The sequence below is a fragment of the Apostichopus japonicus genome, chromosome 13 (assembly GCF_037975245.1).
Source record: "Apostichopus japonicus isolate 1M-3 chromosome 13, ASM3797524v1, whole genome shotgun sequence".
In the NCBI taxonomy this organism is placed as follows: Eukaryota; Metazoa; Echinodermata; class Holothuroidea; order Aspidochirotida; family Stichopodidae; genus Apostichopus; species Apostichopus japonicus.
In genome coordinates, this window is record NC_092573.1 from 24789945 (window position 1) to 24808498 (window position 18554).

Below are 18554 nucleotides of genomic sequence, written 5' to 3' on the forward strand. Positions count from 1 at the left end.
CACAGTACCGTATGCGTCCATAGGCTTCTACAACCACTGGCAATACACAATGAATCACACAAATTTCCTTTATTTGTTAACAAATCTTAAGATTGTCTCTTAATTTACTATTTTTTGTCGTTTTCGCCGACCGAGTATCAGTTTGTATTGGCTCTGTAATAGAGTAAGCCATCAGATCAGGAAACGACCAACAAGATTACGCGACTATTGTCCGTCACTTTTGTAAAATTGAGTTTCAGGTCTTTATCGACTTACAAAGGAATTAAGCGAAAATCCGAAGGTTTATAATAATGAGTTTAATAATTTCATTTACGTTATTACATGGTTGCTGAGTACAACTCCGTCCGAGCGTCATGGTTGCTAATGCACAGTAATTCAAGTTTAAATTTACTCACCGTGACGTTGGTTTTTACATCACCGACCTTCGACTATAGGTCAAAAATCAAATTATTTCGCAAGATTTGACCAAAGAATATATATTAAACAAATGAAACAATAACAGACAAGACTGTTTTTTAATCAATTTATTATAATCCGATGACATAAATGTTATTAATTTTTACTTTATGATAGAGCATGCTAGAAAATATATTTTATTTGTTAAATGTACATTGGAAAAATCAAGGATAAAAGATCAGCATGCCCCCCCCCCCCCACCAAGAAAAGTATGATCAAAACCAAGTTTACTAGAAAAACAAAAACACAACCAAAAATTGTAATTAATAAGCAATATAATTTCAATTCCTTTGATGTCTTAAAATTAGTTTATTTACTAACTGGATGAACTACTACTGTATGAGACTGCTACACATCTGAGTAATTATAGAAAGGAAAATGAAAACGAAATCAAAATAAATTGTGAAAAAGAATGAATTGAATTATACAACAGATTTGGCAATGATATAACTTCTTCAATACCTCTTACCAAGCGAACCATTAGCTATATGAAATCATGATAAATACGTTACGTTGTACATGGACTTATAGATAAGAGCAAAATACAAACAGAATAGAAACCAGTCAGTTGGGAGCGTTCCTAATGCTTATTTATAACCTCTCTAAACTGTCCTCGGTGTCCGACAGTACAAACAGTTCATAACCTTTATCTGACAGAAACAAATGAAAAAATGATAGGTATTACTTGAATTGATAATTGTTAAGTAATGTCAAGTAATACATCTTACATGATGAAGAGTGCAGAAAATATTTTAAAAGTATTTCTCATCCATATTGTTTGAGATATTAAGAGGTTACACTCCAGATTTCTGTACGTAATATAAAATCTGTTCCTCGATGAACATACTAAAATCTACTTTAAAAAAAAGGCCCATTCATTTCTGATTCAGGTCACCGTACAAATCCACTCTCTTAATTCTTGATTTTTCTTATTTGAATGTTCCATTTAATTGCCTTGCCTAGATATTTAGGAGAGTTATAAAATATCTAATTAAGTCTTGCTTTTGTCTTAACTATCTTCTACATGTTGCTAAGTAATACTGGCCAATTCCTGATCCCCATTTTGAATATATATTTTTTAACGTTCAGGAGTGAATTTGTAATGATCTGGCTGATGAGAAACGGAGGAGGAGGAGGATGATAAATATAACCGAATTGTCCAGGGTCATCGCTGGACTACGGAGAAGGAAAATCCATCTTAAAGGTCTACGGACACCTATGAACAACATTGTCCTAACCACTCTAACAGGCATTAGAAATTATCTTGAAAATAGCTGCAACTCCCATCAAAATCCATCAAAGATTGACCATTTTACCAATCTTTTCTCATTTCTAGTTTTTTTTGTGAATAAACATTACCGAATTATGCAAATTGATGATGTACAGGGAGTGACTGCCTAATTTTCTTTTATATTATCCCTTTGTTTTCAAAACCTTCATTTCAAGGACACTGAACACACGTTTGTGGCCTAAGACGATTTTTTTGAAATATTTTATTGTCCTCTTTGAAAAGAGGAACATCACATTATTCAAATAATATATGTGGGTTTGTAATTAGGGCTTAACTAACTAAGGGCTAAAATAGGAAATTTTGATGAGCCCAACACTCCACATCATAGTTTGCACATATTTAATGAGTTTCCCAGATTTATCAAAACTTAAAATGTGTAACAAAAAGAGATTTTCGAAAAAGTTCCAACCGAATTTGAATGAGATAATCACACACACCAAATGTACTGAATATGGGGCAAATTGGCTAGATGTCCGTAGAACTTTAAAAAATAAAACTATTTCTATACACTAGTGGGGGTAGCTTCTGTAGAACGTGTCTCTTTCACAAATTTCATGATAATCCATACATGCACTTAAAGGTGTCATCATTGTAGCCCACAGCAGCAAATGCAGGTCTTTCAGTATCGTAAATAGAAAAATTATCAAAAAAAAATATTAATACCAATTTCATAGTGTAAAGATTTACAATTTTAAACATTATTTCATTTTTTTTTTTCCCCAAAAAAAGTTAAGAGAAACTTTTAATACAACATGACAGAAAGTAATCTCAGACCCATTCAGACCATCACAGAAAATCCACCTCCGCTATTCACTGGTTACATTACACAATCCCACTTGAGTTGCCTATGAGGCCATCCCACTTCTGCAACCATATTGATCGTCTCTGTTGAGGCTTAAAGTGTCCAAGGTTCCACAGAGACCGCTGGATCCAGATGAGAAGTCACTTGAAGTAGCGTCTGGAAATTCTCTCTCAACACAAACTGGAGTTCGTCTTGCACTGTTCCATATTTTTGAGATATGAATCTCAGGGAATAACACCTTGGTTTGATGACGTTTGCTGTCAATAATTACCGAGACGACCAAGCTGAGTTGGGCCTGCGAATACAGCAACAGAGAGAAACGAAACAGGGTCACTCACTTAACACACAGAGAATAAACCGACTCTTACAACATAAAAGGAAGCATATTAAATAAACATACTGAGATATTGTTCCAACCAAAATGCCCATCAAACCTAAATGTGCAAATCGATGGAAATTATTCCGACATAACTAAATAACAGAGCAGATGGGTCCTTCAAGCTTCCAGTAATAACAGTCGATCATTCAAAGCCAACTCTCTCTCAAATTGGTCAAAACTGCAATTTAAGTGACTTAAAAGCAGGCTTCGGAATTCGATTTACGGTTTTTACTTAAATGACAAAGACAAATGTGAGACTTACCCTTTGAATGTTACCAATATGCCAGACTTTCCAGCACTTATCACTTTGCTGTGAAATTGAAAATAAAACATGACTTAATATGTAACATTAAGTTAAAAGCTGAAATTTGAAGTCGTTTGTTCACCTAACCTAAATAATAATTTATTTACTACATAAACTGTAAGAACCCCAAACTGTGAAACAAATATGGTTTATTTCAATCTCGTCACAGTTAATAATTAAAGGAAAAGCTCCTGACCCTTTTGTCAGGGATACACGATGAAAAACGCTTGTCCTATTTACAAAGTGAACATCTTTTTCTTATAAAACTGCAGCAATAGTAACCTCTCAAATTTCAGCTCCAACCATTGTGGTGAGGATAATAAACATTTTAATGAGAAGCTGCAATATATCTATCATAATAACGGCCGTATTACCTCCCGAAATGTACCATCCAAAAAACAAAAAAGAATACTCACTCTTTCTCTGTCTGTGAGGTCCACGATGGAAAGGCTCTACAAGGATATGAGTTGAGAAAAGAAGGAAAAGATAAAAGTTAAAACAATCATGCAGTTAATATCACTTACAAGTTGAGTTTATGTTAAACCATATCCAATTAATTAAGTCTTACTCTTTCACAGTCTGATTCAAGGTTGCCTGTTTGGCATTTTAAACACCGAAAAATGACAAATTTGTCAGGTTTTTGTTGTGCAAATTTCTATGGCCGCAGGAATTAAATGGTTTGGCCAAACAGCAGTTTGGTGTTGTTTGGGGCATGTTTTGTTAGGGTCCTATCAATTTAAGAGAAATAGTGGATGGATATTGTCAAATTGCCCAAAGAACATAGGTTTGAACCAATTCATCTCATTCAGTCCGACCCAAGGTTGCACATAGGCCTACACATCACTAAAACCATTAGGATTATTTTAGCATATTTTAATCCCTAAATGTTCATCTCAGAGACTGCAATTGGATCGAGTTGCAAACCCACACCATTCCTAGTCATATACAGGGTCAATTTTCATTAAAATAACAGCAAATTCATATCTGGAATTTTTTCAATCTGAATTGGCCAACATTCTAGCCAGTTGAGTTACAGAAGAACTGGCAACCCTGGTCTGAGTGTTAGAACAGGTTCTGCACAACAGAGTTCAACTCCTTGAAGAAAAGAGTCCGGTCTGCTGTGTCCAGAATCAAGTTCTACAACTCTATTTTGGACAGACTCACTAAGTCTTTTCAGCCAGTTGGCATCATTTACACCCAATTATTATCTGCATTAAGATGGCGTGTAAACGTCAGAGGTGCAATGTCCTTTTTGTGTGTGTGTAAAACAATTTCCACAGTGTAATCCATAGAGAGACCGCATTCCCACTAGTACAAATTGACTCACGTTAGGATCAACTTTAAGCTGTGGATCAACGTCTGTTCGGTCGATGGTTTTGATATCCACTCTCATGATGTTAGAGAAGGCCCAAGTGTAGTCCAGTGTCATTTTAACGTCTGCGATGGATAAGGCCACTTTCCCAGTAACTATAAAAAACAAACAAAAGAAAAAATTAATAAATTAAATTTTACCTTCCTAGGCTTCAAGTGTAACTAAAACGTTATTTTGACAAATTTTTGGAATATTTTTTTTAGAAAAAGCTGTCATGACTCATTTGTTAATGTTCTTAACCAAAGGACTCCAGATTGTCCAATTTTTGAGCCCACAAATTGCAATTATTGTTTAAGAATTTTATCAAATTGATATCAATCTCATTTCCCTCTATACAATGTTTAATCACATCTTTGTTTTGGATGTGATACTTTTTGTACTAATGACATGACAGGACAATGTAAACACTTTCACACTGAAAATTAAATTTTTGTACAGATTCCATTAAAAAACTTCCACCTCCCTTTAAAAAGTATAATTCTTACATATAGAAATCCTGGCTACGATTTAACAACAATCTATCCTATAAAGAGAGGCTAGAGGACTAGAAGAAAGACTTAAGGAGGAAAATAAAAAACAATTGGTTCTCACATATTTGCCTAAGGTGACAAGGGGACCACTTATAAATATACACTTGTCAAGACCAGATAATAAATGTTACCAATATGGAATTTATGTTTCAAACAGGGTTGATCTCTCCCAGGCAGCATGTATATCTGGTTTTACACATCATGTAATTGCAACGTGAGAAGACTTTTAACACAGAGAGGGAGTGAAAGTAATATGACTTACCCATGAGGGGCTTCCAAAACTTCTCGTATAACTGATTGACCTCAAAGGAAGCCGGTTTTGTGACCGGGTCGTGGAGCGAGAGAGGGAAGCGCAAATCGGTCTGAAGAGCAGGAAACTGCAAGCGGCAGGCCTTTGAGTCGTTACCGACGTCTGCGTGAGAATTTACCCAAAGACACAGCATTTATATGAAACCAAAGAGTGTCATGTGACCTGACTTCCAGATCAATGTCAAAATAGCAATCGCATATTCTTTTATAAAATTATGCAAATTTTTTTTTTGTTTAATTCGCCAAATATTACTCAAACTGTTGATACCAATTGATCAAAATTAAGACACGGTGTAAGATTTTCCACAAAATTAAAGTTAAATCGATAAGTAATATAGCATGCAATATGATTATTAAACATTTTCTGATGCAGAGAGACTTTTTTAAATCATTATCGATTCACATACGAAACAGCTCCATCAGATCTTCTCACATGTTCGACTATTTTCCCATTTATAGTAGTTCAAGTTAATCTTGGCTATTTCAGGTTAATGATCTGATAGTACCACAAATTGAACAAGACCAATTATACCAAAAAATGAACTCACCTAGCCTGACTTGATCGATAATTCTGGTGAGGGGTTCTTTCTGACAAAGCCGCTTCACCAGGTAGTCGCTAAATATACCCCTTGGTCTGTACCCACCTTCACCTCGAAGTTCAAAGGCCTCGGATCCGATGTTGCTGTAACCGTAGAGGGGGGAAAATTTTTTTATTTATTGCTTGCAGTTTTCATAACTGTTGATGCAGTGTTTGTATAAATGTATAATCATTTCCCTCAACACACATACTGGAACACCATTAACAGCAAATGTCACTTGAAAAAGTTGAACAGTGTCACATCTCGACATGGTCTGTTAACACTTTTCAAACGATTACCAACATTAACCATTGCAACATGAAACTTTCTTAGCAGATGCACCTTGGCCTCAATTCTCCTTAGTATTCAGCATCATTTTCCCCGTGTCCCTTCAAACTTACTCATTTACCCAAACTTACCCATTTAAACTTACCCAAACTTACCCTTCAAACTTACCCACTTAACTTACCCATTTACTCCAAACTTACCCATTTCTGCTCGATTTCCTTGCCCCTCCTGCCACTTCTCTCCTCCCCCATATCCATTCCTCTTACCATCTTTCCATATCTCCGCTCCTCCCCCCCCCAATCCCTTAAGCCATCTCCTACCCCTTTCTTCATCCACTCAAAACCTCTCAAGGGTCCAACAACTCCAATGATAGACATGACATTGTGACTTTCCTTTAAAGCTCCTCAAATACCCTCGCAGAAATTGGCTCTGAAACGAACAAAATACCGGATACATCCCACGATTCCACGAAAGGTACTTACGAGGCACAGAAGATGATGCTGTTACCACGTCCACAACTTTCCATGTTGGTGTTGGGTGGCCCACGTTCATTTTCGTTGCTGGAAAATTGGAAACACAGAAAAAGAAATGAATAAAACACAATATGCTGAATAAGCCAATTTTTTTTTTAAAATAAGCAATGTATGAAATAAGCCTTCATGATTAAGAGTGAATGTGTGTGTACTTTTGTTTTTGGTTTTGTCTTAACAAATTTTCACTTTACAGTAAAACAGTGGCGAATAATTCAGACATATCTGTGCTTTCTTATAGAACACACAAAGTAACCTCAAAAGCATTACATAATACTGACTAATTTTATACCTTGGTATGGTAACATGAATATTCAGAGAACTGTCCCTAACTATAAGATAATGTCTGGGTGGGTGGGTGGATGTTCGTTATATGAAAAGTTGAAAACTCATCTTGAGCGAAGCTAGGGCTTTATTTCTCCATACAACTTTCTAATTCGAGACAACACATTTTACAAATTCAAGGTATCAACTTTACAGAAACTGAATAATAATGTAAAATTAAACGGACAGTCCAATATTAACTTTCTTCTATCCGAGGACCCAAAGTTATATTTTACTCACAGGGGACAGTTTACCCTATCTGTGAAAATAAACTCAACGACCTTCAAGATATTAAACAACAAGAAGGCTTACGGTGATCTGCAAATGTCCAGAAACATAGCATTGAGGGCAGGTTTCTTTTCTTGAATTTGTCTTTGGACATCTTGTACACAGATACTTTCCTCTGATGTATACCCGAAATGGGCATCCACTGGTACCATATAGGTTCTGTGAAGGTGTTGGAAGCCATGGCCACTGAAGTAAAACACAGCTACACAAGAAGAAAGTTAACAAAGAAAAAAAAGAAGAAAAAAAGGTTAGTCAGTTTTAACTGCTGATATATGAACCCAAGATTGGAATCCACAGGTATTGCACAGGATCTAGAGAGGTGCTGGAAACCATACCCACTGAAATTGAAAACAACCACTAAGACAAGAAGAACAACTAAACAAAAATCTGTTCTATGAGTTTGGTTGACACTTTTCCTGTAGTTTTGCCAAACTTGCAAAATATTATTCAAAATATGATTGCCATGGAGACCAAGACTAAGACACTGCCCTACATGTTCACCAGATGAATTTAAACTAACGGCCGGTAATTAGATGGTTGCGATTCAATTTTCAAATTGATGTCTCCCATACACTCAAAGGACAATTAATGAAGTGCACAAACTTGGGCCTTTATTTGCTCGGAAATTTGCTCGGAAATAACGACTGTTTTCCCTATCGCTTCTTAGAAAGCTGAGCGTGCATACCGTAGGAGTTTTCGGTGATGAGGTCGCAGAAGATGCTGACAGCTTTCTGTATGTCGCTTCGATTCAGGTTCATCAACGAGAGACACTTAAACTTGAGATTCAACTGCAGACACTTTTGGAGCATATCGACGTCGTGGTTCACTGCCGTCAAAGCGTCGATGCCGCGGTAAGCTTTATTTCCGATCAGTAGGGCCACTTTGTCGTTTGCTGTAAAAACCAAGGTTCCAAAGCTCTTGTTTAAATGGTAATCACATTTTTTGCTAGAGCATAAAAGTATTCGTAAAATGGAAAAGACAAAACAAAAAAGATTGCTCCTATCGTGAAGGATTCCAGTTTTTGTTGCTAGGGGTAGCTGCTCTGTAATGAAGTATGTGCTGCAGGAAGAGAGTTGTTATTTCCTAAACTGATAACCTACAATTACTGGCTAATTGCATCTATTAAATATAAGACGAAACTCTCAAAAGCAAATGCATAAGAAAGATACAATAGCTACAGCCGTGCTTCTAAACCTTTTCTCTCAGATTCCCCACCTTGGTGAAAAAGTGTTTCCTCACCCCCCCCCCTCCCCCTCCAAATTTTTCTACAAAAAGTGACTGTGTATTTTTTTTTAAATCATTTTCTTTTCACATGCGGTAACAGGGAACATTACGATTCAATCAATGTTATCTGTTACGATACACAAAATAAATATAAAAGCGACCTTTGCACTTGATGCTCTTGACCAAGGGCCTTGATATAAATATATATATACAATATATATATATATATATAAATATATATATATATATATATATATATATAAATATATATATATAGATATATATAGATATATATATGTATAGAAACTTGAGGCTTGAGAACCAATTTGAACACTTTTACCGGAAAAGGTCTAATATTCTCTTTTGATGGTCAAATGTATGGAACGTACCAAAATATCCCACAAAGGGCTCCGTAGGTTTAATCTCCAGGTTAACAGAATTTGAGATCTGGCTCCCTCCAGCCTTATTGCAAATCTTACAGTAGTACTTCCCTTGGTCCTCTGCCTTCACAGCATCAAATGGAAGCTTACTGCTGGTTTTGCCTGGCGTTGAAGAAGGAACGGGAAGAATTCATATCAAAAGATTTCATAAATAGCAGCATCACATACCATACAGGCGTACCTGCTGAACGTGTTCAAAAGAAAAATCTATTTAACAACTACTACAAAATAAAACGTTTCTTTCTCTGAAAGCTGATGTAATCAGTGTAAAGCATGATCTTGCCACATGTAGTTAATTATTTAATTGACAAGTCTCGTTGGCTGGGAAGTCAACATTGAGCTGAAAAACACTTCAGATTAAACACAGAACTAACTGTAGATTTAGTAGCGGAATATAATACAACGGTAGCCATAAGACTTTACAATGGATGAGTATAATAGGTGACAATGTCAATTGTAATATAACTCAACATATTGTGCTATGTAAATAGGATGTAATGAAGAAGCCTGAACGTAATTCAAACGTGACATAACATGCATTGTCAAAATCTGAGGTAGTAGGCACCACTTGCAAACCAGTCAAAACACCGTGTAATCTGGAGGTTAGTGTAGTGTCATGGGCTAAGATGTAATATCATGTGGAGTGTAACCTAATGAGGTGCTATGTGACGTATGGTATGTTGTTAGCCCATGATGTATAATAACATATCTTACACTGTATTGATGTTATGTGAAAATATAGAACCTGTCAAATAGCATAAAGTGCTGTAACGTTCATATTTTCAGAGTTGTGTACAATAAATGTTGTAACATAAAAACTTCTTAAGTTGAAGGTTAACAGTCTTGTTCTGAGGTCAAGGTCCCCTCACATGACTTTACAACTTAACCCCTGGTCAATGGTAACTTGTCAAATCCACAAACCAAAGTGTGCACAATTCAATCAATCTCTCCTGGGGCACTACAGTGCACCACATCTACGTGTCCCCTGGGGGGACTTCCCATAGGGTGCAGCCACAAACCGGCACACGCAACTTTATTTACGAGTTACCTCGCAAGTTCCCATTGATACATCTGGGTGAAGAGAGGCAATGGAGATAAACTGCCTTGCGCAAGGTAACGACATAATCATCTGCCCAGGAATCTAACCTGCAAACTTACATCATAAGTCCACTCTGCTTTGACCACTTGACCACAACACTCTCATGTGTACTGACATAATGCAGTGTGTAGTGTACAATGTATTGTGATGTCACATACTGTAGTGTAATGTGATGTACCCTGTGTACTAGCATGTATAAAGGTTATGTAAATATTTTGCATATGACATAATTATGTAAATACCAAATACATTGTACTCTGGTGAAATATATCCTATAGTGTAACAGAAATATGTTGGGATGTGTAGTGCAGTGTATGTGACGCACATAAATAAATAACACAACTCAATCTGCTACAGTCTGATAGAAATGTGACGTCAAAAAAGTGTAGTGTGATGCCACGACGACGTTAAATACACAGTCAACTGGAGCCGTTGGCAGTTATTTTAACATTCAGGCTGTGAGACACACTGGCATGTGATGCCTTGTAAATCGGGAGGACGTTACCCTGGTTAAAGTATCGTTTACCTTCAAGTGGCTTTTCATCTTTGTACCACTGGTAGAGAAGGGTCAGTTTACTTGTTGCTTGGCACTCCAGAGTGTGCTTGGCACCAACCAGACAGATGCTGTCAACCGGTTGTCTCTCTATTTTAATCACTGTAACAGACGATACAGGAAAGAGATTTAATTAAAAATAATAATTTTCATAAGTACTTTTGTTCCTCAAGAATTTTTTTTATTCTCACTGGATGTGAAGGAAACTGCAAAAGAAAACTGTGAAGAAAACAGCCAATAATGAGTTTACGAATGATGCATGCAACTAAGGGATTCACTATCATGATCACAGAAAATTGATAATTTGTGCTCTATGCAACCCCCTTTTACAACGACCGTTTGCTCTACGAGTTACGTGTGATTATGATGGTATCTTTCTCAGGAAGCATCCAAATGATGAATTCACTTCTGATGTATAAAACAATTCTATTCGAAAGATGAAAGAAAAGAACCATTTACCTGCATCCTCTTGAGGCTGCCCACCCGTCACTATAAAACAAAAGAAGAAAACATAATACAGCATGTCAATGGTAAGTCGGATATACATAACGTGAAAACAAATCTGTGTGAAACGTTTCATATTTAATTTATCCCTCCTGGTTTCTTCTTCTCCTTCTTCTAATTCTTCAGCAAACAATCTCCCGGTACTCCAAATCTATCCTACTTTCAAGCCTCCTCCCTCCATTTTTAGACATCAACAAATTACAGCTTCCCTTTTTTCTTCTCACTTCTCTTCTGGTTTCTTGTCGATTTCTACCGTACAAGACATCACCATAATCTTTCCCTTCCTATTATCATTTCTACTATTTACGCTACCTCTAACCCCAGCAAAGTATTCAACTGAACCCTCAACCATTCCAGGTGCACCCACTCGCCCACACCCTCGCTAGGAAAATATATCCATAGGAAATGTCCTTCTTTGTGAAGGATATGTACCAAGGAAGTGTGTTCTTTCTATCGGATGTATCCGATGTATATGATTAAAGCCTAACTGTAATAATAAGCTGTCAGCTATAACATGATGACACTGAAAATCAACCAGGTAATAACATGAATATTTAACAGGTCATGAATATTAATTGCATAATGAATATGATTTATGTTAACATATACAGAATACATTGAATATTTATTGTGAAAACAAAGCATAAAATGCACTTACAAACAGTAACAGTGACTTCTTTGCTCCACGTTGTACCATTTCTGTTCCAGACTTTGCAGATGTACGATCCACTGTCGTCAAAATCTGCTTGTTCCCACTAGAAAAACCAGTGAAGAAAAAAAATGAAATCATGCAATCATATATGCAAAATGAAACAACTACACAATACATGAGTCTTCGATTAATAGACATCAGATCGTGTACGATTAATTTGTTGCCAAGAAGATTCAATGTACACATCTGTACAAGGAGATTTCTACATCACTACCAAATTGGCAAGACTTCCACTTCCATAAAACAATTGAAAAATGTGATTTCGGCATGATCCTGTCTTCATGGCCTAAATAGAAGTTGTCAAGTTCAAAAAGACAAATAAAGTTTAAAGTCACAATCAGACCGAAACAGTACAATCCCTGCATCTCATAATGGGGTAGTCTACTACCACAATGCGTAATCATACGTTATCTTTAACATGTGAGGTCTAAATATGACGGTTATAATAATAATAATTTTTTTTATAAAGCGTCAAATCCACAAAAGTGCTCTAAAACGCTATGTAACAGTAAATAAAAAAATAAATGACACAAAATATGTAGTAAAAATGCAGAATAAAATACAATATAAATGAGTATGAAAAATAAAAAGCATGCACGGTTGGAGATTTTGTCTCCTTTAATTTGTCACCATTTAAAGAACTCAAATCAACAAACTCTACACTAAACACTGGAGTTACGGGAGAACTATTTGTTTGTTACCTTAACTTCTTTCCCCTTCTTGTGCAGTTCATTGTTGTGTCCTCGTTTGTACCACTGGTACTGAGGTTCTGGCTTGCCCTCTGCTCTACAATCCAGATAAACCGGCTTTCCTTTCAGAGTCGTCACAGACTTGGGTTCCCTCTTGATGACCGGCGCCTGTGCCTCTGAGCCTGTGGTGGTGAATCATACAGATTTAGGGATAAAATACTCGAGACTTCAAACTATTACCTCTATTCTCGATTACATAACTATACATCAAAACAGGTTATTGAAATACTAAAAAAGAATGATGGAATTTGACATTTTCTTGGAAAATATCAAACTTTTATTTTTTGAGATGAGTCAGCTATAAAAATGCCAGAGTTGCTTTACTTCCCGTGAATGTATATTATTCAAACATGACTAATCAAGTCTAAGTTGTATTTCTTTGTCAATGAAAAATGATCTGCAGCATATCTGTGCAACAGTTTTTTTTTTCTCGTATCCAATTTGATCTTTTAATAACATGGTTTTGTCTTCAAGTCTTTTAGCAGGGAGGAATATAAATATACACAGCAGTTTATACAAAGGAGGTCAAACTACCTCAGTTTTTTTCAACTTACTGTTATAGGATGGAGTAACTGAGATATATGCCACTTTGGTGTGCATCTGAGGTCTGCTTCTATCAGGTAAGATGTGATAAATTTGGCAAAAATAGCCACCACTATCCTCTTGCTTTAACTTGGCTATTTTCAGAACCTTGTCGACGCCGTCCGAGAGCTTCTTTGTGACCGAACTGTCGTCTCTGGTTTTAAAAATGTGAAACCACTGGTAGCGTGGGTAAGGGAAACCGACAGCGCTGCACTGGATGGTGATGGCTGACCCTTCCTGAAAAGTGCCATCCGAAGGTTCTTTCACCAAGTAGAGTTGTTCTATGAATAAGGAAAAAGAAAACAACAATATGAAGTCACCCAGTAAACATATCATGATCCTACTACCACTTCTACAAAAACCAACTCTGGGGATGTTATTGCTGGCTTTATTTAGCCCGCGCTCTAACTACGGCTCTCCTCGTAGCAAGTCGCTCTCTCGCATCCCCATAGTCCATCTAGACGTCTCCATAGTGTCTAACAAAAATCTTTTGGTCATTCCACATACTCGACTGCGATCCTACGGCGATCGTTCTCTCTGCAAATTCCGTCCTGTTCGTTGGAATCTGCTCCCTATGTCTATTAGAAATTCGACTTCTGTCGTAAGCCTTGAAGTCCAGACTAAAGAATTTTATTCTTAATCAGACTTTTTCTTAATACGGTACAGTAGATTTGTGACCGTTTTTTGTCCAGAGATTTAGACCGTTGTTCCTCCAGAGTTGTATTTAGCTCTATATAAAATGTATTATTATTAATATACTTACATCGTTCCTGAAAGACAACTGACAGTACATACTTTCTCACATGTTACAACTCTCCAGACCGTTGCGGAGCGGTCTTTACCACATTTTAGTATTGAGAGGAATGTCACAGACGGTATTGAAACACTGCTGTTTACTTGACTGTTTCACATACATATTGTCATAACTTTCCACATTTGAAAGTGGCCGTTCACCTGGAATAAAAGCTTAGATCTTATAAAAAATTGCCGTACAGGAAAAGCTAACGAACCCTATCGAGGGAAAAGTCGTTTCTTGTTTCAAATGATTTGCAGTGTGTCCCCAAAGATGTTTTCTTTTTGAGGCCTTTGTGATGCCAAAGCAAACATAATATGATTATGACCTGGATATCTGGCTTTATTTGCCACCATCACCACCACCATCAACCATCACCACAATCACCATCAGCAAAGATTGTCAAATGAATGATAGAAATTTACCTGGTGCCTTCAGTAACTTGAGTGCATTTTCAAGTCTTAAATGCTCTAGGTAAGAGATCAAATGACGGACTGTTTGTCCCTTAGTGGCCAGGTCATGTAGGAGTCGCATGGCCGGCTTTTCGTCCATATATATGGCATTTGCAAAGTACTCAACATCTTGGGCACTGTAAAGAAAGACAAACAATGTTTAACTGGACGAAATTGTTTTGCAGCCATTCTCTTGGTCTTGTTCTGAACTGATTATAGCGTTTGGCTCCATTGATTCTTGGGTATTCTTGATGCATTTTACACAAGAATCACTCAGGGTAACTGAATATTGAAACTTCTAATGGGACGATCTCAAGGAACACTTGACTCACACTCAAGAATTAATGCCCCAATTTGTATTTTGCAAAAGTAAGCCATAGGATAGGTAAATCTGTTACAAAGGATGTAGGCCTAAGATAGGAGTTTGCTTTGAATCATAAACCGGGTTACCGTTTTTTAAAAAAATTCAGTCTCTGCCAGTATCATATATGCAGTGACTACAAACTGCAAATAAGGTCTTGAGGGGTATTTATTTTAGTCACATAGCCAATTTAAAGACCCTATCTTGTTCAGTTGCTCTTAGGTGTTAACATTCATTACATACTGTACTGTACGATCGGTCTGTTTCTGCAACATGGCACGATGCACGTTTTGTAGGCACAGTAACCCATTCACTCAAATTTCACTACTAATATGTACACAGTACCTTTAAAGGAGTATTCTGGTGACAAAAAAATGTGACACTTACATTGAAGAGAAATTTATTCCACCATCACTGCTAGTTGAAACCCCAATCTCAATATCATGCCCCTAACTCAAGATATGTTTGATCGAAGGTAACCTATTAAAAAATTCAACTACTCCAGGAAGTTGGATCACAGTAGGAGGTCTGTGATGTCATCTGGGCAAATGCTCTTTTGAAGTTTAACTTAAAGTCTGAAGATATTATAATCTTCTTGTTGGCGTATCCCTGAAACATGATACATCTGTAATGTTTGCATAGCTGTCAAAGTTCCCTGTACTTCTTTTTCTTGTAGAAATATTCCATTGTTTGTGAATAAATGATTGACAAATTATAAAGAAGAACAAAGACATTCTCATCTGAAGTGCCCCTGCTGACATCATCCATTCTGCTGTTGCCAGATGCAATTTATCACTAACTTTTTGAAATTCATATCTTTGCAATACAAAATGATGTGAGGATGTGGTTTCTAGAGTTAGATTCAGAACATTTTCAGAAATTTGTTCAGCAATCAACTTAAGCCAGCAGAAAATGCTTTTGTTTTTCCCTAATTATCTCGGTTGATCATCACAAACTGAAGGTGGTGTACTGTTAACTGTTCAAAGGTAAAGTCATCTAAGTTAAATGGTAGATGCGTAAAACAGAGGCAGGCTAGTTATTGACCTAGAGCTGTAAAATCTATGGACTTTTCCCCTCAAACCGTGTAATAGAATAAACTCCATCGATTACATGTTGTATACAGGTATAAATAAAAACATATACACATAAAAAATGAGTTGAAAATTCCAGAACAGTGAAAAAACTTCCAGCTTCCACCGGGATTCGAACCCCGGCCTCCCACTCTTTATGTGAAACCAACTAGACCATGGACGCTGATTGTATGTCCAGAGGTTCTACACTAGTACGGAAGGGACTCGTCATTCCACTGTAGGCTTTTGCTACCTTTATCGAACAATGCTAGTTCTGTTTTGAGGATATATTTTGTCTCACTCTAGAGATCAATGAATCTTGAAAGAGATACTTTGAACAGACTCTGTTAAATAAAATGGAAATAAAAGACCAAGGCATATGAATAAAGATATATATTTGAAACTGTCATGAGTTGGAAAATCCAGACCAGAGTCAAAACTTCCAGCCTCCACCTCAGCTCTATACATATATAATTAAAATATATGATGTAACCACATACTTGTAGTAATTATCGGGTAGGACCTGAAACAGCTGACGCCAATCCTTGCCAATGTTGTTTGATATTTGCATGAGCAGACGATACGACAGATCAGAAATGCCACTTTCTGGATCCACAAATTGCTCCATGGTAAAGGTATAGGATTCAGCAACTGGGAGAGATGTGAATGGTTCTAGAAACATCGGACTTTACCTGAGGATGAAAGAAGAAAGACACATGTAAAGAAGAAGGAGATATATAAGAACTGTTTATTATTATTATTATTATAATAGTTACAAGAACTACTGAAGAAACAAGGATTTCCTGGTGACAAACAAAGTCAAACATATATTGAAGAGAAATTTATTCCACCATCACTGCTAGTTGAAATCCCCATCTCATTTAACATCTTGCCCCTAACTCGAGATATGGTTGATTTGAATGTTACCTAGTTTGATCGGCTAAACCTTCAACCACTGGAGGAAGTTGGATCACAGAAGGGGTTGGGGGGGGGGGTCTTCGATGTCATCTGGACTGGTAAAAAGTGCTCTTCAAAAGCATATACACTTAAGCTATCATAATCTTCTTTGATTTTATCCTTGAAACTTGATACATTTGGAATGTTTGATTAGCTGTCAAAGTTCTCTGTACTCAGAATTTTATCAAATGTCCCTATTTTTGTAGAATATATAACTCTTTTCCTCTGTGGATAAATGATTGACACAAAAAAAAAGAACAAAAAAAAAGATGTTTTCTACTGAATTGTCCTGAAGGCAACATCCATTCTTTTGCATTAATGACAAAATATCACATTTTATCTTCGCACATCAAAATGGTATGAGGATTTGCTTTTTACCATTTTTTCTCCAAATTTTGCAGCAAGTTTCCTAAACAATAAAATTCAGCCAGACAAAAAATCCATTTCAGCTCAATAATTTGGCTAAGCTATAGTTGTGTCTTGAGGAGGGGCTACTTTCATACAATTATATGAAGACTGTATGAACAGTCTATGGAATAGTCTGTTAGAAACTGTGACAAGTTCACAACTGTTGATTCATACTGACTTTAGCAATTACAATAACTTTGCATAGCAACTTTCAAGTTATATATGGTAGTGTACGGTAAATTTATGTGCCGGCCTCCTAAATTCACGTACCATGTTTTGCACTGATAACCAATGTACGGTAGTTGCCATGTTTGTAAGTCATATTGTAACCAATTTTTCAATTGCAATTTAAATCTACAAAGCTTTTAACACCCAAAATTGCCACAATCAAGCAAAAACATTATTTTATGCAAAGTTCTAATATTGGGGAAGTTGTATGCAAAGGTAGCCAACCCCCAAAGCACACAGTAAAGCTTTACCAAAGATTTAGGCTATGAAGGTTTTAAGTTATATACTGTAGGCCTAGCCTATACTTCAATGATTCTACACACCATGATTACTGTGTCATTTATGTTATTAAATCAAATTAATAAGTATTACTATTTTACTAATATTCTTCAATAATACCGATATATATATATATATACGTACATATATAGCCTAAAGGAGAAGCATTGTTAGATGGCATATTACCTTTGACAGTAAGAAACTCTAGTACAGTCTATTTTTTCCTCAATACGGGACTACTGTAGCACGTAAGGGTTTGCCTAAGGGAAGTTGAAAGAGTAAGTTGTTTCATTACTTTTAGACCTAACTGAACCTTACTTCCGTATTCTGCATAATCCTTTCAATTCATGTTAGATGTAAGTATTTACTTCTTACCATAAAAATGATGAATGGAGGTTGAAAAACTATGTAAAAACCTCGAAAAGTACATCCGCTCCACGACTACGTCTGAAATACAATTACCACTGGTATGGCCCAAACCGTACACACAAAGTTGGGAAACAACACTGACTAGACATCCTGTACCATGCATGCGACAGAAATTCTGTGACCCTTGCACGTACGTATGTATGTAGGCTGTATTGACGCAGAAAGCGAAGCAGTAGAACAACGGGGTTTTCCCTTTTCATCCCCAAACAGTTTTCTCGGTATTACTGTTGGCCGTTCCAGTCGTAGTGATGCATGTAATATTT

At 36.5% G+C, this 18554-nt stretch overlaps 1 protein-coding gene across 1 annotated transcript; it reads right to left on the reverse strand.

Annotated features, from left to right (window-relative positions):
* Positions 1 to 509: 509 nt before the first annotated feature.
* Positions 510 to 18394, reverse strand: LOC139979162 (mucosa-associated lymphoid tissue lymphoma translocation protein 1-like). The gene is made up of 18 exons (XM_071989875.1): positions 18238 to 18394; positions 16491 to 16682; positions 14533 to 14696; positions 13287 to 13595; positions 12685 to 12854; positions 11930 to 12026; positions 11227 to 11256; positions 10741 to 10869; positions 9065 to 9217; positions 8137 to 8343; positions 7476 to 7653; positions 6792 to 6869; positions 5992 to 6125; positions 5397 to 5546; positions 4560 to 4699; positions 3649 to 3684; positions 3191 to 3238; positions 510 to 2844 (listed from the first exon to the last, which is right to left on the reverse strand). Exons 2-18 carry the CDS (start codon positions 16670 to 16672, stop codon positions 2593 to 2595), a joined length of 2457 nt encoding a protein of 818 aa, XP_071845976.1. The 5' UTR covers positions 16673 to 16682; positions 18238 to 18394; the 3' UTR covers positions 510 to 2592.
* Positions 18395 to 18554: the final 160 nt, after the last annotated feature.

Excerpts from the sequence above, each read along its gene's own strand:
- LOC139979162 (XM_071989875.1), bottom strand. The coding sequence starts at position 16,672 with ATGTTTCTAGAACCATTCACATCTCTCCCAGTTGCTGAATCCTATACC. Across the intron at positions 12,855-13,286 it reads AGTTACTCCATCCTATAACA|GCTCAGAGGCACAGGCGCCG; the intron begins GTAAGTTGAAAA and ends TCACCACCACAG. Across the intron at positions 4,700-5,396 it reads GTTTTGGAAGCCCCTCATGG|TTACTGGGAAAGTGGCCTTA; the intron begins GTAAGTCATATT and ends TGTTTTTTATAG.